At 38.1% G+C, this 22,684-nt stretch overlaps 1 protein-coding gene across 10 annotated transcripts in view; it reads right to left on the bottom strand.

The window, feature by feature from the left end:
• Positions 1 to 22,684, bottom strand: part of ABLIM2 (actin binding LIM protein family member 2) — a 128,039-nt gene that overhangs the window by 17,276 nt on the left and 88,079 nt on the right. For 3 of the 10 annotated variants that reach the window (XM_088163082.1, XM_088163083.1, XM_088163091.1), the window contains 9 exons: positions 21,421 to 21,567; positions 19,658 to 19,690; positions 16,934 to 17,054; positions 15,138 to 15,236; positions 9,638 to 9,739; positions 8,288 to 8,341; positions 4,990 to 5,042; positions 4,251 to 4,383; positions 22 to 80 (listed from right to left, as the gene is read on the bottom strand). In XM_088163082.1, the coding sequence (XP_088019208.1) occupies positions 22 to 80; positions 4,251 to 4,383; positions 4,990 to 5,042; positions 8,288 to 8,341; positions 9,638 to 9,739; positions 15,138 to 15,236; positions 16,934 to 17,054; positions 19,658 to 19,690; positions 21,421 to 21,567 (801 nt within the window). The remainder of the gene's footprint in view (positions 1 to 21; positions 81 to 4,250; positions 4,384 to 4,989; positions 5,043 to 8,287; positions 8,342 to 9,637; positions 9,740 to 15,137; positions 15,237 to 16,933; positions 17,055 to 19,657; positions 19,691 to 21,420; positions 21,568 to 22,684) is intronic. The other 7 variants (XM_088163085.1, XM_088163084.1, XM_088163089.1 and 4 more) reach the window with 7 other exon arrangements.

The following is a 22,684-nucleotide window of genomic DNA, read 5'->3' as shown; positions in this document are numbered from 1 at the left end:
TGTATTGAAGTGTTTACCTACCTGATGCAAGCCATTCTTTCCATAGCCAGGCAGAGAAGCAGACTTAGAATATGGAAATCCTATAAAAGACATAATATATAGCTATATTTTTTGCAAATCTATTACAGCCTACTAAAACAGGGAATTCAAGAAAACATCCAGAAACAGCAATTACAAGATCAATGCAAATATTCTATCAATTAGATGAAATATAACTGACCTATGCTCATCTTTTCTCCATATTTCATGCACATGAACATGTGTAACAATATCTAGAAACAGCAGCATGCCAGGGGCACAACGTGGAGGGAGTTGTGGGGCTTATGTTATGGAAGCCTCATGCACCAATGTGACCCAAAGCTTGTGATTTGAGAGATTGTGAAATCTCTGCCTTCCAACTTGATGTTAAATCAAATTTCAAATGACTTGAAACTGGGATTAAAGGCATTTAGATCATCACTTTTGAAGGTGATTCTTAACTTCTGGGTTATGGTTTTGTATCTTTAAAAAGATGGGTTTATACCCTACCACTTAAAAAAATATAAACTTTTTTTTTCTTTCTGTAAAACTTCTCATGGATAAAAGCAAAAATGAAGATATAGCAGTGGATAACGTAAATCAGCCAGAGTATATATACCCAAGTGAAAGAAAGTTGTAAGATGGAGAAACTGGCAAAGTTGTGTTACCGTGAATAAATGATGTAACACAGTGATGAAACAGTGTGTGGTCATTATGAGACAACTGAAATGCCTTAATTTTAGTATTAAAACTCTAGTAAGAAAGTTTAAAAGTTAAACAGTTGAAGAACAAACACATACATAATAAACATTTCTCATTCCAGTACAGGAAATTCTGTAAAACTGATGCAAAGTGTTACAGAAGTCAGGTAGCTCAAAGAACTGAATGTACAATACTTCTTTCTGTCAAAATTGTTAGCAGTCTGTGTCCAAAGAGGAACGCAGGAAGAGAATCCAGACCCCACTGGATTAATAAATACCCTAAGGAGATTATTAGGAATAAACATAGAGAAAGAAAAAACAAAAAATGGATCAGCAGAGAGCTCAAAATATGCTGAGATAAACTGAAAACTGCCAGAAGTCAAGCTGAGTTAAACACTGAAAATGATATTAAAACAAATAGCAAAAGTTTCTCCAGCTATCCAAATAAAAAGAGAACAAGGAAAGAAGAAATGGGATCACTGGGAGTTGTACTGTGTCAGTACTCAGTACTCAGCAAAGGTGAAAGACAACCCAAGTAGGGCTCGAGCACTGAAGGAGTATTTCATCCATGGAACAGAAAGTGGAGTACTGAGCAAGGATGAAAAGCTAATGCAGTAAGGGTGAATCACTGTCATGATGGAAAACAATTCAAAGCACTTAATGTACTTAAACAGGGAGCAATAAGCTCATACTGAAATGTAAGCCAAATACCTCCTACCATTAGAGAAGGGCAACTACAGTTTTTATATCTAAGAGAAGAAAAAAAACCAAACCAACAAACTTATAATTGCCTGTTATGTGAATGGTAGTGCCACCAGAGTGCAGAGTACAACACCTGTGCAACACAATGCCTGTATCTGCAACACAGCTGTCCTCTCTACTCCTGCCTGGAAAAAGCTGCTATGTTGGACATCAGTGTGGAGATTTTGGCCACGGAGAAGATGGGCGAGTGAGCTTTGTTCTGTCACTAAATAAGACTCAGTCACCGAGGAACAATGCCCAAGGTAAGGACACTCTGCTGGCAGCAGAGACACCCAGCCAGGTGGGGAGCTGCCCTGGAGCCAGGCTGAGCTGTGCTCGTGTGGACACCCAGGAGAACCAGAGTGCAGAACAGAGCCTGAACACCCAAATCTCACAGCAGTGAGACACTGAGCCCTGCAACCTTCCTCTGCAATCAGCCACCACCTGAACATCAGCCACCCTCTGCAGGATATGGCTCCTGCTTCGAGCAGTCTGAAGGTGCCTCTCAGCACATCATGGACACATGAACTGCAAGGGTTACATTCCTCCCTAGATACCTGCTTTCCTAAATACACAACACTTAAAATCGTGAATTATGGTAAACGATTAACTATTACATATCTGTATATACAGAAACAAGACCCATTTTCATAGGTGGATGTAAGGAGATACAAGCTCCACTCTTGCCTGTTGATTGCACAAGCCTCACACTGATATGCTGTGTTGATAGTTGTGTTCTTCTGGGCATTTAAGTGAGGCAATGTGGCAAAATGTCTTCTAGAGCAAACCAATCCCTGTCTGGTTTGCTTAGAGGCTGGACAGAAAAATGCAGGGCTTTTTGCTCAGTATACCTGGAAACATCACTATCAATTCACAGCCTGCTAACTCCCTCCACTCTGCATGTAACCACTTGGCACCAAACCTATACCTAACAAGTTTATTTCCTCTAATGGTCACTGACTATGCCACAGGGATGAGGCTGAAAGCCAGAGTTCTCAAGCATCAGTGCAAGAGGTAGAGATGCTACTCTTCTGTGGCCAATGGGGCCATATGAGAGACTATAAATATTCAGAACTAAATAGGGAAACACTGAATAAAGAAGGAATCACTGAGGATGTCCACAGGTATTAAAACATTCAGGTAAGTGAATGAAAGCACAAAGAAAGGAAAACTGTAAATTTCAGTAAGACAAAACTTCCTCAATGTCATTTCTGTGTAGCTGCTAATTGGGTAATGTGGTCAACTTTAATGAGGGACAGAGAAATGCTGATAAAAAGCAAAGGAAAATAAACTACAGAATCTATATTGGCACAAATGTGATATTGACCTTGACACAGAGGTGGGAATTATCTATTGCATTTCTACTTCTAATAGTTCCACGTTCCCAAGATAATCAAAAATATGAAAGAAATGCTAGATAGCTGAGTGACAGCTATTGCAACGTTCTCAGGGGAAAAAATGAACACTGTATGTTCAGAACAGATCTTGGTGTGCTACATACTTCTCCCTGCTTAAAATCTGCATTTTAGGACTGCTCTCTCAAAATGTGTAAAAGAGCATCAGATCTCCTTCATAAAGGTTCCAGACATACTCCATGTGTGTATGACAAAGAAAGGTTTAGGTGTTCATTCCTGGGCAACGATTTACAGATGTTAAGTGTGTGAGGTGGTCAGACGGTTTCTCCTGCACACGGAATCCTGCAATGCACCTTGTGCACATATTTGTGATTTTTAGTGAGGATTAAGTTATCAAATCCCTTTAAGCTAGACCAGTGAGACTGATGATCTAAAATAAGTTTTCTTCTTTATCTTGTTACAGCCTTGTGAAAGACTTTGTAGCATCTATTTTTCCTCTTCCTTGCATAGCTAAGCCATAATTTCCTTAATACAAGTTGATGGAGCCAACTATCACATTACCATGCCCACAAGACTGACATCCTAGCCCTGCTGCCCGACATGCCTTGCATTGGGTGCATTCTTTTGGAAAACTGCTTCCCCAACTTGTTTACCCTGGATGACCTGCTACTGCTGCATGGTGTAAAGTGGAGGAGGCAGGAAAAGGAATGTCCCAGTTATTTCTTAAAATTCATTAAACTTATTTTTTGTCATATATGTAACTTAAAAGTAAAATTTAGGCCAAATATTGATGCTTCTGACTTGCTGAAATGTGCAATATGAAATGTGTAGTACAAGTTTTTGGTATTGACAGCTAGCAAGGGCACATGGTCTCCAGGCCAGTATTCAGTTACAAAATTATTCCCTCTCCCACCTGGAATATTTCTGCGACCTTATAACTGTGAGTTATAAGAAAAAAAAAGCCTAAGTTAATCTCTGGAGCAACAAAATCTTTATGTGTATTATGACAGAGAAGAAATGGCTCCATCAACATTCAAAATACATAGTTTCTGTCAAGGACTAATTAGCACAAATGAAAAATCTGCTTGATACTGCCATCCTGTCTACTGCAAATAGGTATCATATAATAAATGGGCACTTTTATGAGGAGATGAATTTGTGGTAAGGAATCTCTGCTCTCCAAAGAGACAACAGCTCATTTACACAGGCAATGCTGCTTCTTTCACTAATATGAAACTATAAATAGTGTCATCATCAAAGCCTGGAGGCACCGAACGCTCACAAGCCACGGCAGAACGAGCTGACAAATGGGTGCAGCTAAGGCAGAGATGAAGCACAGAGGCAGCCAGGGAGCTGTGGGGTGTCAAACCAAGACAGAGGCTGCAGCAGGGCCACCTTCCCCTGCCCCAGCAGTGCAGGCTGGTGCAGCACTCACGGGAGTAGCCAGCAGTCGTGCCCTCCTGCCCCCGGTCACTGCCCGCAGTGAGCGACAGCGACCGCGTCTCCGAGTCCGGGGAGTTGGTTCTGGTGTCCACATCCCCTTTGAGAATCAGCCAGCTGGTCTTCAGCTGCAGAGAGGAAAAGCTGTTGTAAGAGACAGGATTTAACACCTGAAGGCAGCTCTCCTACCTCAGCTGTCTCAGATGCCTTGTGAACTGCTTGTCTGTTTTTGCTCGCTGCAGCTTGTGCCATCCTTTATCCAATTATAAAAGCTGACTATGTGATGACTTCGACATCACAGCTACCAAAATCTTTCCATTTTTATCTGGGCTGAGGATAATTTTTCTGTTCATGAAGCTGCCCACTGCGCCCCACTTCAGAAGATGCCCTATGTAATTTTCTTAGAATTAACCTGCTCTTGACATTTTTCTTCTAGGTTAATATGCACCCTAAGTCTGCAGGATTAGCTGAATCACCAGTGTAGATATTGAGACAGAGTGAAAATCCATGAGTTTATTGCTATTAATCTCAATATCCCTATTTCTCTTTACTGTAGAATGTACATTCTAAACCCTGTGGGTGAGAGATTAAGATTTTCCATGTCTTTTTGGAAAGACCTAAAAGTAGTCTTTGATTTCAATTATTTAAAAGTGTACCTTTACATATTAATGTGTTTTAAAGACCAGTTACTTCAAGAATGATCAATACTTCCTTTTGTTCTCTCTGATCATTACCTTCTTACCGTCCTGATCCAAGCTTCCATCCTCCCCTTCTGATCTTCTTGCTGCTGTAAGATTAAATTAATTTTAAAAATTTGAACAGAATGCATTTTAATTTTTGTCTTCTGTTTTGACTGTAGTTACGTTCCAAATATTTTTAAGAGGGGTATAAAATCAATTTTAAAAAATAGAGTTTGACAGAATATTTGATGTGTAGATCTATGATTTCACAGAATTAATGAAAATAATTTTGAAATTATTACAGTACTACTCATCCTTCATGTATACAGTGAATTTAGAGGACAATCATGGTAAAGAAAATTATGAACAAACTTGGCATTGTCTTTTAATAAAATCTCCAAGAAAGATTGTGTCAGACTCTAAAATTCAAAATTCTTGACCAACCAATTTTTATTACTCTAGTTTATTCTTCTGCCCATATTGTCTTCCTAAAGAGTGTTTCCCAAAGGAAACTGCTGACGTTTTACCACTGGGTTATTTCCTTGTAACTTTCCAACTTGCTGAGAAGAAAACTGGAAACCTAAAAGCTCTTTATTACATAGTTCCCAACCTTCAAATGTGTTTTCCCTTGTCTTTTATTTCCTAGGGTATTTTTCCAGACACCAAGTTACACCTAAGAATCTTACAGAAAGTTTTGTGACAAATTTCACATAATTCCAGGTAAGTTCTTAAAATCTGCCCTACTTGCCTTTGTATCCTTCTAGGTAGTTTGAGGAGAGTTTTAATGGTGCAAAACTGGAATAATGCAAGGACATAGCATAACTTTAAGCCCATGAGAAATGAATGTAACAAAGGGGTTGTCTGCAATGCCTGAGAAAAATGGCCCTGTGCAATGCAACGTAGACAGAAAACTTAATTATTATTAAGAGAAAGACTATGATAATACAAAAATTAAGGCTCAGATGAGATCCTTAGAGACAGAGATGGAGAGATTAAATTGCACCATTAGAAGTGCTGCAAAACTCCCAGCAAGTTGGGAAAAATTCTTCCCTCTCCAGTTCCCCAGCAATCATGTCTGCAGAGGATCTGCCTGCATCTGAACAACACAGGCAAAAGGCCACCACCAAAAACATTTCAGAGTTATTCTGATGCAATTTCTGGTGCCATCACACAGCTCACATCCAGATCTTAACTGGTTTGGCTGAGGAAGTGGTAGTTAAAAAATGACTAATTGCCATAAGGAAAGTATCTATTAAGTTAGAGGTGAAAATCTGGAACTGTAGAGGGTTTGCCTGCTTCCCACCCCCGCTCCTCTTCAATTTGGTGTGGGGAAAAATAAAAAAAAAGCTGGGTTAGAAAATATGAACAGCATTATGAAAAGCCACAAGGTTTTCATAGTTATCTCACAGCATCCTGAAAAGGGTATTTTCTCAAGATGGCAAGCTGCTTCTCTGAGGAATAAATAGGAAGGAATATTCAAATATGACAGATGATGAATAAAACCCCTACAATTACAAGAAGGACCTAAACCTAGTTCACAGATATTTTGGGAGCACACCCTAAACTGCAAGTCAATAAGTTATTCCAGGTTATGTGTATGGATCTTGCTCTCAATAAATCAGAAACCCATATAGAGGATCCGACGCATTTTTGGAAATTTTATTTTTGTTTCAAGACATTGATGTTCTCAAAGGAAAAAAACCCATGCTTGATTCAAGATTTCTATCAAGAAATTTCAAAAGTTCCACAAGATCTTGAGAGCATCTGACTTCAAAGAGATGCAGAGGATTTACAACCAAAATCAGTGAGGGCCATGAAGACCAGCCCCTCCCAGGCTCCTGAGAGGCTTCCTGAAACACATCCTGGCAGATAAATCCAAGTGCCCTGAATTTCATCAGTACTGAGCATTAGCTTCACCACTACAAGGGATACTCAGTTCTGCCATGAATCCAAATGTGATTTCAAAGTTTTTTTAGTAACTTTGAATGACGTTCAAATATTTCTAAAACAAAAACACACATACACAACCATGCAGGCTCCTACACTCTTCACTTTCCAACCCCAGCTCTGAGCCTGATCTCTTGCATGTCCCATTTTTCCACCACTTTTTTTTCATTCTGAGGTTGGTTGTTTATAATAGAAACACAGAAGCTGTAGCTACAGCAAATCTGTTCAGTGCTGATGTAACTAAACTCTTTTAAAGCCAAATGTTTTGGAAGAGCTTCTTGCACTTCTTGTTTTAAAGAACATTTTTGAGTTGTTTGTTCAAACTTCATCTCTTCAACAAAGGAATGTTCTCTGGCTCCTTTTCAGCATGAATTAGTTCAGTGTCCCATTAGCTTGAGGAGCTGAATCATCAGCTGCTCATGTGTTCATGCTTTAGCTGGGAGTCCTCCCAGAACAAAAGATAAATCTTTTTTAAATTTGATTTTCATTTATATTATTTTTATTGGAAGGAAAGTTTATTGATCTTTTGTTCTTGTTGTTTCTGGATCTTATGGTTTTTGGGGTTGTTTTCTTAGAGTAAATTATGTTTTGCCCTCTGGAACAAAAAAAACCAAAAAAACCCCGTATTTCCAACACAACCCATCAGAACATCTATAATCTAGAAAAGAAAGTTTAAAACATATATTCTTGTTAATCTATTGAGATTGCTGACTTGCTAGTTTAATTCTCTGCTCACTTCAGTGATTACAAGGACAACTCCTTACAGCAGTGCAAAACTGATAATCCAGACTGCAACAGAGAGCAAACGGATATAAAAATGCCCAGCCTGCAAATATAAAGCTGCTGCTTAGAATCCTCTTTGCAAACCAAAAGTATCTATAAAATTAAATTACACAGCCAGGATACAGGATATCAGAGTCCTACCCTCAGCTTCTGTAAATGAGTGAAACTATGCTGACTTACACTAGATGATTGTTACTTTGCATTTGTTTATGATTTTCCAAACACCATTACGGTATTCAACTTTTTTTATTGCCTGTCTTTTTTCCTCAGCCTGAGAAGTTTTGTCTAATGATTTATATTAAGGAGCAGGCACAGAGGGGCAGGAGAGGGCAAACAGAGTCAGGGGACAGCATGGCAGCTTATGTGGCACTTATTATCAGCTCTGCTTCACCATGACATATCAGAATACCAGTATCCCAGTGTTGGAGAACTTACTGCATCCTTGGACATCCTGTTATACAAAACACTATTTAATTTTCATGTTTCTTTTTCTCCTCTTCTATTTGAGGTTACAGGGACATAATGAAATGCAAAGACTACAACAAACAAAATTGGGAGTCAATACGTATGTATTTTGACAAGACACACAGATAAAACTGCAAGAGAGAAAAGCAGACTGTACCATGCTGTTTGTAGATAGGAGGTTTCCTATAGATGTTATCTTTCACGCCAGTGTCTGAGGAAGAGGAAAGAGAAAGGAAAGAATGAAAGAGTAAGCAAACAGTTGAGACCACACTGCTCTTGTCTCCTCTCAGCAACAATAAAAATGCAAAAAACTTCAGCAAAGACTGTGCATTCATTCACTGGTTTTCCATTCACTGGTTATTAAAAGAGAACGGAATTTTATCCATCCTATGCTGAAAACCTTTATACCTACCTATGCAGCATAATCCCCACTAAGTCCCTCAAAATGCTCTAAGACAACTGGAGTGGCATCCATTTGGTGATATGTAGGTATTTTCATCTGTACTACCAGCACATACTTCACAGACAGCAAAAAGAAACTGGCACACTGGCCACTATTTCAAATTCACATAGGAGTACAACAAACTGTCATACTTGGAAAAGGATTTTCTCCATTATTTACAAATAATGTGTATATGTTCAGGTATGAATGTTTATACTGGTAATACAAACTATACTCTTAGGAAATCCTATAATCTGTCTTTACTTTGAATTGTATAGCTCGTTTGGCTGTCCAGGAATTTTCTGGAAGCCCTCAGAGCCACAGTCTAGGGTTCCCATATACATTGTACAGACATCAGATTTACTCACTACTACGAACCTGAGCAGATACAATTGCTAACTGTGGTCTGTTTACAGAAACATTAACTACAGAAGCTAAATGTGAATAAACAAACGATTACAGTGAGGAGGTAAATGTGTTTAGAAGACAAAAAGCTAAACAGTGTGCATGTCAGTTTAATGTGCTTGTTGACTGAACTTGAAAACAGTAGAGTACCTATACAAGGATAGCCACAGTGAGCCTCCTGCAGCTCTAAAGTCTTCCAGCTTCTTTTAAATTTTATGTTAATATTACTGAAATTCAGATAATAGAGTTATAAGAAAAACAAACAACAAAAACCTCTTCAGTCATTCCTCCTGCACACAAATGCAATCTATGCAGTTATGGCACTATAATTATAGGATCTTAGAATCATTAAGACTGAAAAAGACCTCTAAGATCATCTAATTCAGCCACTAACCCAGCACTGCTGTAATTTTGTACTTTTGGTAACATTGTTCATTCTGTGCCTTCTGTAAAGCAATCTTTTTAACATATAGGTACATGAGCACACAGCTCTTTTATTTTGGAGATGAAGTTTAACAACAGATATTCACTTAGCAGACATTTTCTCTTTCTGCACTTTGAAATTCACAAACCAATGCCAAAAAAAAAAAAAAATACATTCAGAAGAGAACAAACAGGTGCCAGAAACTGGAGATCAAAAGCTAAGCAGTTAATGCCTACCTGGAATATGGAAATGCCTAGGAGCCTGCTGATAGACAGAAGGTGAAGATTTGCTGTCAGAGTACATGGATAAGCTTGGAGTGCTCCGACCACTTTCACTGCCTCCAAGGGGAAGAGCAAAGAAAGCAGATAAAAGAAAAATGGAAAGCAAAGTAGAGTATTTCAAGCATAAAAGCTTGTTCCGAATGACTTGTTAATCCAACAGTATTAAATATATGTTTTTGTAAAACCCATTACTTTTCAGCATAGTATACTCAGACCCCAAACACCTCATCAAAAATTACTATCTGATAGATATCAGATTAAGATGCCCTACTTTGAAGTGAAAAACTTCTCTTTTTATGATGCTTTAGAAAAGAAAATCAAAGGATAAAAACATCCAGAATCTTGCAATGTGTTTTGCATAGCCTTAACTGAATAATCTACTGATCAAGTGTTTTAAAAGTTTAATGCTATGGCTCATAGCCTGCCTCTGAAACTAGTAATACATAATTCAGTAGTGTTTAAATTATCTCAAAGCAGGACTAGACCAAAATATAAACATTATGGTTAAGTCAAAAAATCCTGCATGTATCAGTGACAAAAAGATGTTGAAATTCGGCTTTTATTTGCAAACTTTTCCCACAGTTAACATGCCACGGCATTTTTATGCAAACAAGGTTGGATTATCAAGTCATGGATCTATAATGCCATAGTCACTTCACCAAATTTCAAGATATACATAGGATTTTTCCATATTCATTTTTCCACTTGTTTGTCAAATGCTTATTAGGTGCCATTCATCTCCTCTTGGCTTATTTCCCTGAAGCACACTCTATGGCATTATAGTGCTGCTTGGCAAACAAAAAAGTAAAGCTCTACTTTTTTGGGACTTGTAAAATCCTTTTAGTTTACAGCACTGTTAAGCAACTGGAAGCAAACATGACATTTATTCTTACATCAAATGACTGTTAATTTGCTGTTAATTGTTGTAGTGTGGATGAAGCACAAATTTAATGGCTAGTAATGATGAAGTTGTAGCAAGTTTCTCTAGGGTAAAGAAAGTGCAGCAGCTCAGGGCATGAGATCTGCAACTGAGTTCTGCCTTCATGAAAGGGATGTTTCATAACCACAGAGCTACTGGGTCACCAGAGCCATGCCCGTGGAGGTGATCTCTGCTGACAAGCAGTGGGAGCATGGCCATCCCACTGCCACCAAAGCCAGCCTTGCCATGCACCTCTGAGGCCAAGGGGACAGTGCCACCGAGCTCAGCGGGAGCAGAGACACGACAGACGAGGTCAGAAGAGCGTGCTGTGTTATCTCATGACAGTACACTAACTAATACACCCTACATTTTGTGTCTGTTGTCCTCACAGTAGGTGAAAAATTAAAACTCAAAAGCTATTCTGCTGCGACCATGCAGTAACAGGGATTTCTTGCTGAAAAAGTGTAATTTGGGACGTTGAGAGACTGAAATCCCAGCTACAGGTGCTGATAGCCTATGGTCCTTCCAAAATGTTAAGAAAAAATTATGGAATTACTAAGAATCTGGTGCATCACCATGAGCTTGCAGGCAAGTATTTCTCAGACAAGAAACCAGACAGTTATTCAGTTTCTTCATTCTCACTTTGCTCTTGAAAAGAAATAAGTGGGGACATGTTTTCACTCCACATTTATGAATTCCCTCTTTCTTTGCTGCTTGTTGCCCAGATTCCTGCCCATCCCTGTTAAATAGAAGAAGCCTCAATGTACTGGTAGATACTTATTAAAATAATGCCCCTTACATCTCCAGAATTCTTTAAAAATTTGTAAAGTCTTTCACTCAAGTATATTGCTATTGGAGTTTTATAATTTAAACAGAAAATCAAAGTGGCTCAAGCAATTTCCACAGTGTATTAATTCCTCATTGACTTAAAAATTAGCATATTATTAACATGTCTATTAATATACGATCTGCATGAATAATCACTCCATTGAGCAGTGCCCAAGGTGCTGGCATAGTACACACACAGAAAGTCATTCATAAGTGACAGGGTAGTATCAGCAAGGAATCAGGAGGAAGCATTAATTAAGAGGAATAAACTCGTAGGAACACAAGATATAAGTGCAAGTACCAGGGGACAGGGAATCTAAAAATTGCTCAGTGCAAGGATCATCTGTGTGGAGCAGTTTGCAAAGCCATCACCTCTAACTTGCTCAAAATGGAAGAATTAAGGATAAAATGATGGAAAGGTTCTTCTTGGACCCCGCCCATACAAACTGATGCCCATATTTGAACTTTAATTCTGATTTGGACAAACATATGAGTCGTTGTATTTCACATTTTGCATACAAAAATCAGTGATTAATAATAAAACAAACTAAAGACCCATGTAGAAAGTTAATGAGTAGGAATTACAGACAGCTGCTTAAGCTACGCTATAATTTAAATCTCTAAAATGAGACTTTGCCAATAAACTATCTCTTTCTCTTAGGTTTGCCTAGTATTAAGAAGAACTTCAAATAAATTCTCAGAGAAAAGACAACTACCAGAGAGAGCAATTTGTCAAACTTTTGGGTATGCCTTCTGCCATAAGCAGCCACAGGCTGCGATCTTCTCTGCTGATCAGTGAAGAGCAAAAAAACCCAGAATCTTGAACTCTTCCCTGGATGTTGTTTAACTTGGAAAGAATCTGGGAAGGCTTACTTTGAACTTGAGTGCAAACCACGAAAGCTTCCTTGTGTTGTTTGGCTGCTGACAGGGCAGGCTGTATGCTTTTAACCCTGTGTGCACAGAGCCAACTGACCAGGGCTCAGACCACGCTCCATCTTCAAGGGACTGTCAGGGAAAGTATAATATTGCTTATATGCCTTACTTAGTCAGCTTTTATCTTATCTGTAAAGATGGGAAATTTTATAACAAGTTAAAGTAAGAGCTGTCTAAATTCAGGACTAAAGAACAAAGATGCTACTGGTTGAATGAGGGAGCTGTCCAAGCCTACTCACAAAACTGGTCCCTTTAATGGGCATGATATCTCTGCCCAGGGTGCACTATTTAGAGAAAGTTTTTTGAAGTTTCATGAATAATTATTTTCAAGTTTTCAAAGCAGAAAAAAAAAGAAAGGGCTTTGGAAGCTGTGCTAGTAAGGCAAGATAATTTCCATGTTTTAAGCAGACGTTTTTTCAGCAGGGCTCAGCACACTCAGAGACTCCATCACCTCAAGAGGAACTACTACACCAAGCAGAGGTGCTTGGAATATCACACCTACGACTTGCAGTGGCATGAATTGTGAAGCTTTCCTGAAGTGAGGTTTTCATAGGTCTTACTTTGAAGACTTTTGAAAATCCTTAAAAGAGCACAACCAAATCATTTGCCTTCATGATAAATAACAGCTCATCCCATTACACTTCATGGGCGGTAAACTGCAGAACACTGACAGAACAGGAACTTAGTAATCATATTTGTCACTGGAAAAAATTATGATCCCTGTCATTCTCAGGAAGAATATGAGGTAACCTCAGTGAAATCAAAAGGAAGATTTTGCTTGTCTTAATTTCCCTAGGGTAGTAATGTATCTGTCTACTGGAAGCATTTCTTTTATGACATATGTGGAGTGCTGGTTTTAAAAGATTACTTCTAGTATAGTAAAGCAGTGTATTATTTTTGGATCCTATATGTATTTCTTTAAAAAATAAGCAGGATTTCACTTTCTTAAAACTGAAGTGGCAAAACTAAGGTTGGTCTGGATACAAACCAGCTATTGCTACAATCCCACTCTTCCCACACTAACCACTTGAAGGGAAAAAAAGAGCACATCCACAGCATCAAAAGGCTCCTTAAGATAAGGAAAAAACCACATTATGGAACTCCAAATTCAGAGACCTTGAAGAGGATGAAGTAAATCTTCTGACTCATTTTGGACAGAGACATTAACTCAGTGTAAACCAGTGAATAATCTATTTAATCTTGGCAGGGCTCAGGACTACCTACTTAGGAAAAGTATAAAAAAGTTCACCTGTCTCACAGAAACATTGTAAGGTACTGTCTGAAAAAATATTTTAGCTCCTTAATAAAAAAATGTCGCAAAATTGCAAAATACTATATTTTTTATCACATTACTAATAATTATTTGGGCACAAGGAGCTACCACTTGATGATTCCTTCATTCAAACAGCAGCACTTAATAATTGGTGCTGCTCTGAGAAACAGCAGGTAGCACTGAGCAGAAACTCATTTGCACTGGAGTGCTGCCAATGGAACTTTGAGAAAGAGCTTTCCATACACTGAAATCATGTGCTGCAGCACACCAAGGAAGTTTCTATTAGTAAGAGAATCATCAGGTTGAATAATACCAACCAAAATGAGAGGACAGATAACAAAAAAACAGTTCAAGCAGTGCCTCAGAATACCAGGGATTATGCCAGCCTTTCAAGAAATGTATGGGAGGCTGGCTGCTTCTGGTCATGGAAAGGAGCTTTGCAGGTAGCCTCTTAAACAACAACAGTTTAATCTCATCAGCTCTTTCTTCCAAAATTTTCTCTCAAGGATCATATTTGTATGTCTCAAGCTTGATCCTGTTCCTGTTCATCCCAGTGAAATTCAGCTGACATTGGTCAGCATCAGGGCCCAACGAAGATCCATTATTTATTATTTCAAAGGCAATGAGTACTTGCTATTCACTTGAATGTGCAAGTTTTGCTCCTGCAGAGGGTAGGGTCATTCCCTTTTCTTTACTGGTTACAACCTCAAGAACAATAGTTTTACTTTATATCAGAGAGTATATGAGAGTCAAGGAAGAGGCATTGAAAGTGTTTGCTATTCATGTGGCCTCACAGCTCATATTGTTACTAGAGAAGACAGACTTGGAGGAAGACAAATGTGGTGGGTGAATGCCTTCTCTCTCAGACATTTAACCAACTGAAGAAAAAAAAGCCTTTCCCTCAAAGGTTCTTGGCATTCTTTCAGCACTGTCTCATCCACAGCATGGAGGTTGTTAGAAGCTAATATCCACTGCAAAAAAAACTAATGGTAAGTAAAAAAGATTCAGTTACTGTTCTATAAGACATGGCACAGATGAATTGATAGTCAGTGCAGCTGCACTGATGTAACCAGCTGTCATAACTTTTGGCAATGCTACAAATAATATGAAGAATGTCTGAATGTATGTTGCAAGGTTAGATAACTGATCATCCTATGTTGTATCAAATGTGTAAGCTTATTATAATATTTAGCATCACCAAAAAGGGTAAAGGTAGTTCAGAACTAACAGACTTAAATATTTCCCTTCCTCGATTTCATTATGAAAGCTAATTCCTTCCCTCTACCCCTTTGAAAGACACTGAACACCCACTGAGAAAGCAAAAATAAAACACCTCATACCCACTCAGTTTGTAAAACTTACACAGTACATCAAGGAAGCACTTGCACAAAATTAAGACAAATTTTATCCAAGTGGAAGCCATGCTTGCACAGACATAAAAGTGAAACACAGCTGAATAAATCTACATTATCACAGCACGGTTTTGCATTCCTGGACCTTACCTTTGAAGAAAGGGATGTAATGATGTCTGAATGTAGATGTAAGGCTTGGGTGTTGGGGCAGGGAGATGCAGCTACTGGTACCAAGACTGTGAGTACCAGCTGGGGGCAACAGAGAGTAAGTGAAAATAAACTATTTAGTTCACTTACTGAAAGCCACAAATTACAATGCCATCCTTTTTTTTCAGGAACATTTTCCTCCTGATGCTTAGAAAATATACAGTTTACATTTAAGTCTTCATCTTTCTCTGGTTATTGCTAAAAACATGTCAGTGGCCACGCCAAGGGGTCAGCCAAGGGACAGGAGCTGTCCGCAGACAGAAAGGGCATCACCCAAAATGCTGTAATGCATCAGAAAATATTCCAGAAAAGGAACCACAAAAAGCATGGCTGCACTCAGGGGAAAACCTGAATATTAAAAAGCTGCAAGAGGGAATGAGAAATGTTCATAATGGATTTAATGAAATGGAATGGGAAGAGCCTTATCTCTGCAGAGAACTGTGCCACGAGCGGGTCCAGTTCTCACTGTCGGTGCTGCTCACTGGTAGGATTTAATTCACAATGCACCAGGGCACTCCAGTGCACGGCTAATTTAATTATTTGAAGAAACATCCTGAAGTTATTTGAGCTCTGAAAGTTAGACATGCAATTAAGTACCTTGAAAAATATTCTCAAGTCATCTCTGCTTTGCTGCAACAATGTTCTGATAACACAGTTTGGAGAACAAGTGGCAATTATTAAAAATGATGATTATGAAGATTATCTTCTGAATTTTAAAGCATTAGAATTTATTTGGAATTCCTTTTGTCTTTCCTCCTTGCTTTAACATTGTGCTACTAAGATTAGGCATGACAGCTACCAGACCTTCAGCAGAGATTAATGCCACTCTAATAGATTTTTTTATACTCCACCTCATTTCCATTTAGTCAGACTTCGTGTAATACAAATATTCAATTCCTGTAAAAACTGTTTCTGTTACCTCTAAAATCTTCATTTCCCTTGGAAAGATTAAGAAATCACAAATTTCCAAACTAGTTTAGAATTACAATGTATCCCAAATGAAATTAAAAGACAACAAAATAATAATATAAATGCTCTGTGTTCTTCACCTGAACGATGGAATAGAGAAAAAATACAATTAATTTTGAGCAATTTCACTGATTATTTCTGAGGATAAAACTCTGTACAGAGCCCAGATATGAATGGGGTTTTGTAAAGAATTCCCATGCAAAGGTCAAAAGGATATGATCCCTCTTGTCTGTGTGACAAGTGCACCGACACAGCTGCTACTACAGCACAAAGCTGCCAAAAACACTGCAAACTTCTCAACTAAAGCAATTTGGCCTTCAAAATCCAGCTATCAGAATAAGTCATTCCTCCAGCTCTTGCAATGTGGAGAGGGGACATGAACCACGACCTTATGGTACAAGAACTTAACACAAAGTCACTCGCTCACCCTCTTGGCTTTGTGTGCAGTCACTGCTACTGTGCCACCCCTTGCAAGAGCTGTGGATTGAGTGTATATCTTCAGGCAGGATGAGACCAGGATTAAGTTCCTTAAACTCTCCTATCTTGTGTCTACAAAAATCAATTTTTCTTAAATGCCTGATTTTGTTTTCTTGGATGCACATTCCTGAAGCACTTGTTTCTTTTCTCCCCATGGAACTCGCTTTTCACCATAAATAAATCACTGCAATGAACTGCTATTCCACCTTAAACCTCTGGAGTCAATTCTACTTACAACACAACACAAAGTAATGGAAAAATCTAGAGAATAAGCAAGGCTGCTTTTGGATTACCTGGTCTGCTGTAATGCTGAGGAGAATGGGAGGTGGGGGTGTAGCGACCATAGCCCAGGGAGCCAGCAGAGCTAGGACTTGATGTCCTGTACTGCTTGAAAGATCTGTCATCTTGGTCACCCTTAGAGGAAGAGAGGAAATACATGTCATTAGGGAAGATAATTAAGTTCTCAAACAGGCAGAATACCCCATCTCCTGTGTTTCTGTGCTGTGTGGATGGGAGTTGATGCTTCCCTAAGATTCCATGCAATCCTAATGAAATGAGGTGGCTTTCAGCACCTCCACCCCCAGTGTGACTGAAAGAGCTCTGCCAAGTACCAGAGAATGGTCATGTTGCCAGGAAAGTTAGCACAGACATAAATTTAACATTACAATTTAATTTGAAAAGAACTGTAAAAGTGTTGTTTCAGGACAATGTAATTTCCTGAACAAATATAAGTGGGTGGAAGATGAGCTCAGGTCAGCATGACAGTATTATGGTGACTTTGTACCCATATGAATAGATGCATAATGGTTACAGACAACACAAAAATCAGCATTTGCTGGTTTCACTACATCATGAAACTGACTGTGTACAAATAGCCCAGTGTGCCACACTGTAACATGGTCATTACCCTAAGAAACCCAATATTAACACTTGTGTAGCATTAGCATTAATACTGCACCATTGTGCAGAGCCAGTCATACAATCCAATTCCCACTGAACTCTTGGCTTCAACCAGTTAAAACCGTGCATGCATACTCCAAGCCTCTAATTTTCAACAGCTAGTTAAACTACAACTGCAATTTGCAAGTAGGGTCTTCTTAACAGTAAAAGCACTACTGAGTTAAATAGATGGGGAAGTGACTTTGTGTAAACTAGCTATAAAAGCAAATTCAAATTTCCCCTTTTTTTGAGACCCAGGAGAATTGGCTGGAGTTAACAACTTCATATTAGAACAAATCAATGTAACCTGCAAATGCTCTTTAATGGAAAGTCATACTCAAAAACATGCTTCCCCTGTCCTATTCCAGTAGAGAAGCATGAAGATAAGCTATACTGTATCAAGTGTCAGTCACTTATCATGAATATGGGGATGCCTTTAGGCTTCTGTGTGATTCCCACTGAATCATTCATCATTTAAACAAACCATAAATCCTATTTACCCCTACTACCATCTCCCGAATTCCTATCAGAAGAACTTAATCATGTCCATACATGGATGTTTAGATGAATTTGGCTTCTCTGGGACTATCCTTGACTCTACAGAGATTTACAATATTCTCATCATCATGAGGTTTTTCCTGTGGACAAGATATGCTCCGTCCCTTCAATGTCAACCCAGACCTACCAGCTGCATTTTCAAAAGTGGAAAATCAGCTTAGTATAGTGGCATTATTGCTTCAATATCAAGTTCAGAAGTAATTATACAAAAAGCAAAGAACAAGAGATGTCTTCCCAAGTGTGCAGTGTTCTGCATTCTGCCTCAACTCCTCCATGTCCAGCTCGAGATATTTCCTCCCCAATGAATCCACATTGTGAAATACTCACTCTAACCTTTGGGAAGAGAATTACAAGCAGTATTGCAATAGCTCTACACAGTCTTGTAATAATATTTAAATATCATATGAGTGTCAGCTAATGGTCTGTGATGTCTACAATTGTATGACACAGTGGAACTCTCCTCTAACAAAAATCCCTGCAACAAAACTGGTGACAAGTTTGCATATGATGATGCCCGAGCACCTGATCATAGACTCCTTAAAAAGAGACAGCAAGCACAGAGAAGCTGGATAACATGGGAGTATACACAAATAATGGCAGTCCCAATCTCCACACCAGTATCACTTTTGGAACTTAATATTTGCAGTTTGGTAACTGAGTTTAAAGGATATTATTATAATCTTCCAAAACACCAAATTTTCATATTCTTTCAGACCTTACCTTTGTGTACCTTGTGTCTCTGCAAGAAACAGCCAACCTAGTTCATGTAACCAAGCATTACATAAAACATGCTTTTATTTTTAAATTATCAAATAAATTACATCTCTACTGGTTAAGTTCTCTGTTAACCAGTTCTTAAAATTATTTACAATCCTTAATTCTCCATGATTACCAAAATTTTGCAGTATATAAAATTGGGATAATGGAGAAATTAGCCAGATCCATGATTTTTAATTGAATAACTATCTGTGAAAATAAATGAAATGGTTCCACCGGTTCCAAAGCAGTGTTTCTTGAACAATGACTAGCTTAATTAATGCACGTCAAAATACATAGACCTAGAAGTTCAGGTATGTGCAAATGACTTAGAAGTAGGTGTGCACAAATAGTATAAGTAGCTTAACTATTTGTGAAATAAAAAATGTGAAGAAAAAAAGACGTGAAATCAATGCCAAGCATTAATTCGAATCAGCTTACACGGGCAGCCTTAAATGTGAACATAAATCATATTTCCCAATATAATTTATTTAGAAGAGCTTGAAGAAGTGACCACCATACAACCTTTATTTTGGAAAGCAGAAACATGGATGACAGTGGAGACAGATGCATACAGATGACAATCCAGAAGCAGAGCACGTATTGAGCACAAGTAACACTCTGAAAATCATAAATTATAAACCCCATGCACTGCAGAGGCAAGGGGCAAACCCCACATTTCAGACACTGCTGGTTATCAATATGACCAGGTTTATGCATCACAAAATGGGTCAGAGTAGGAGAACAAAGGCATTGGGGATTACCTCAGTAGGTGTTGGAGAGAGCAACTGAGGTGACTGCAAACAGCAACACACAACAAATTAGTGATACAAATTCATGCATGATGTTACTAATGAGAAGAATTACTCTTAAAATATCACTATCCATGTATAACATAGGATACAGTTAGGAAAAACACCTGTCAATTAAGTTAGGGCAATTTTTAAAATCTGTTTTTAATTAAGTACATAAGGACAAATATATAAATAATTTCATATTGGTCTTTGAGTGATGTCTCTTCGACAAAATCCTGGGATGTGGTGAGGCCAGTCCTGTGCCACAGAGAAGGGCAATAGGGAATTCCCAGTTAAAGCAACTGCCTGAAACTACACACAAGCCCTAATTAAATCTGCATTGAACAACCTCCAAAATCTGGACTAGAACTGACTGTTTCAAGGGAGAGAAAAATGTCTGCACTATTTATTTTCAATTAAACATCATGTAATTTGACAATTTGCTGCTCATTTTCCTTTCCAAATCAAACACTAGGTTTGGTTAGTTGAGAAAATCGACTGAAAGTATTGCAGCTGCAGGTTAAGAAGCCAGGATGCTGAAATTTGGGGAGAAATTTCCACAACCATCATCAACACCAACAAATTTTGACATAGAAAGGAAGTGATTATGCTCCACAGGTTTAGGGTGAGGCAGCAGCTTTCAATTTGGTAAAATCAGAAACCTGAATACAGTTTAAACCCTTTAACAAATACAATTTGATTATTTTTTAGTATCTTGCAATGGAACTACTGTGGTTCAGCACTGTGCAGAGAGGGCTTGGAAGAAAGTCTGCAAAACCCAACATACACACTGCATTTCACCTGACAGTGGTACTGAGACCTTAGTGGTACTCATTAAGTGTAAAAGGTGCAAGGGATAGCATGACTAGGGCTATTATAAATATCATTACTATTAATTATAGCATTTATTTTTGCCCATTCACTTACACCTGGAGAGAACAAGGCAGACTTCCATGCTAGATTGTATGTATCTTGCTCATATCTAGCATATAGTAAGGGCTTAATTTGTAAAAATTTAGCTAAAATTATCAAAGCAGTCAGAAAGTCAAATGAAATGTAGGTATGTTCAGAGAAGGAAAGCTAACTTGCATGACAGGAGTTATATACAAGTATGTTTCACAAAACTTAGAATTAGTATTAGTTATTAGTATGTTAGTATTATGGTAAATTAGATTTCATTAGCACAAACTGTATCATATTGAATCATATATGAAAAGGCTGAAGTGCATGCATGACATGAGGATGAAGTTAAGTAAGGAACAGTTGAAAGAAATTTGTACACAGGAAAGTGATACCATTGTTGTGTTACCAAAATAACATGGTACACTTTGATTAAAAAAAAAATCATGAAAGACATTTGGCTTTGCTTCTCATTTTTGCATTATAATTAGCAATGGCTCCTGTTTCCTACCACATGCAAAATTGCTCCCATGGAAAAACATTTTAATTACATGTCATCTCTTTAAAAAATGATCACAGAAAGCAATTTTTAAATTTCTACAAACTAAAAAATGAAATGAACAGAAATGAACATCTTGGGTTTGGTTGTTCTTTTTTTTTCTTTTTTGGAAGGCATTGTGAATGAATGGATGACATGACTCAATTAACTAGAGCTATAAAAGTTACATTTAAAAAAAAAAAATTATGCACATTTTAATAGTTTTTGGCAACATGTTCAATGATGCACATAAAACCTGAAACTCATAGTAAAAAAAATACCCATGTTTCAGTACCTCCCCATAACTATGCCTGTCATCTGAAGAGTAACTGATATATGGAGAATAGGAGATCATATCTGGGCGGTCAATGTTATAGATGGCTTTATTTTTAGGAAGAGCAGCCAAGTCCCTGTAGTCAAGAATTTCATCTCCAAGCTTTGCCTAAGAAAAGGAGGAAAGAAAGCAGTGAGAATAAAAAAGAATATGAGCAGGATGCAATCAGACAAGGAAAGATAAATGTAGTAGGAAAGTCATAATCATAATAAACCAAGTGTTTGTATTTGTGAACATTTAAATCTCTTGTATTTACTATACAATGCTAAATATTACTGTTTTCTTTTATATACTTGTCACTGGCATTTGGCTAATAGGAGTAGCATGGCATCATTCCAATTCCCTAGTTATATCCCACTTACTCACGGATGCACAAACAGATAAAGGGGACAGATATTGTATCTTTTTTAGGCAAAACTCACTGAATCTTGAAGTGGTTTTGGTGTGCAGAATTCCCCTGCTGTAAGCAGTAGTGAATAATCAAATTTGTGTTTCCAGCATATACTCTCCAGATGCTGAAAAGCATCAATCAGCTCTTTGATCTTTCCCATTCAGTCGTGTCCCACAGCTTCACCTCCTTTCCTGACTATGTCTAAACAGCCCTTAATTATGGGTTACAAACCAGCAGATGATGGATTTGCACCACGGTGGAAGATCACAGATGCCACTCAAATAAAGTTCAAATCCTCCCATGAGACTCACACAACCAACAGAGGGAAAGGACTGTGCTGGTCCCTGTTCTCCTCCTACTACACATACTCCAAAAACCCAACTTGATCAAGTGCCACATTTGCACAGATTACTCTTAGGATAATTGCACCAAACCTGTATCCAGCACACGCTATGCTGTAGATATGATGACAAGTTGGCCACATTAAGAGTGGAGAAATGGGCAGCATAATTGTCTCATTCCCACTTTAAGTTTTGCAGAATGATAAGCTCTTTGTTGGCAACAAAATGATGAGTGAGTCTTGCTGTGCTCTGAAAATCTCAGTATGATCAGCTATGAATCTGTAATAATGCTTTCCACATGCAAAAGTACAAAAGTATCCAGAATTTATGTGTGCAGTAATTCTGTTTTTTCTTAGCATGAGCTAAGAAAATAGATAGATTTTCCAGGGGAGTTTTCTATCAGGTTAATAATCCAGGAAAAATTTAGTCTGACAACTTTCAGTAATCCCTTTTTCTAAAACAATGCATGGATTTGTGCAAACATAAACTACAT

Source organism: Sturnus vulgaris, chromosome 4 (genome assembly GCF_052056855.1).
Source record: "Sturnus vulgaris isolate bStuVul1 chromosome 4, bStuVul1.hap1, whole genome shotgun sequence".
NCBI lineage: Eukaryota > Metazoa > Chordata > Aves > Passeriformes > Sturnidae > Sturnus > Sturnus vulgaris.
This window is presented reverse-complemented; position numbering and strand designations above follow the sequence as displayed.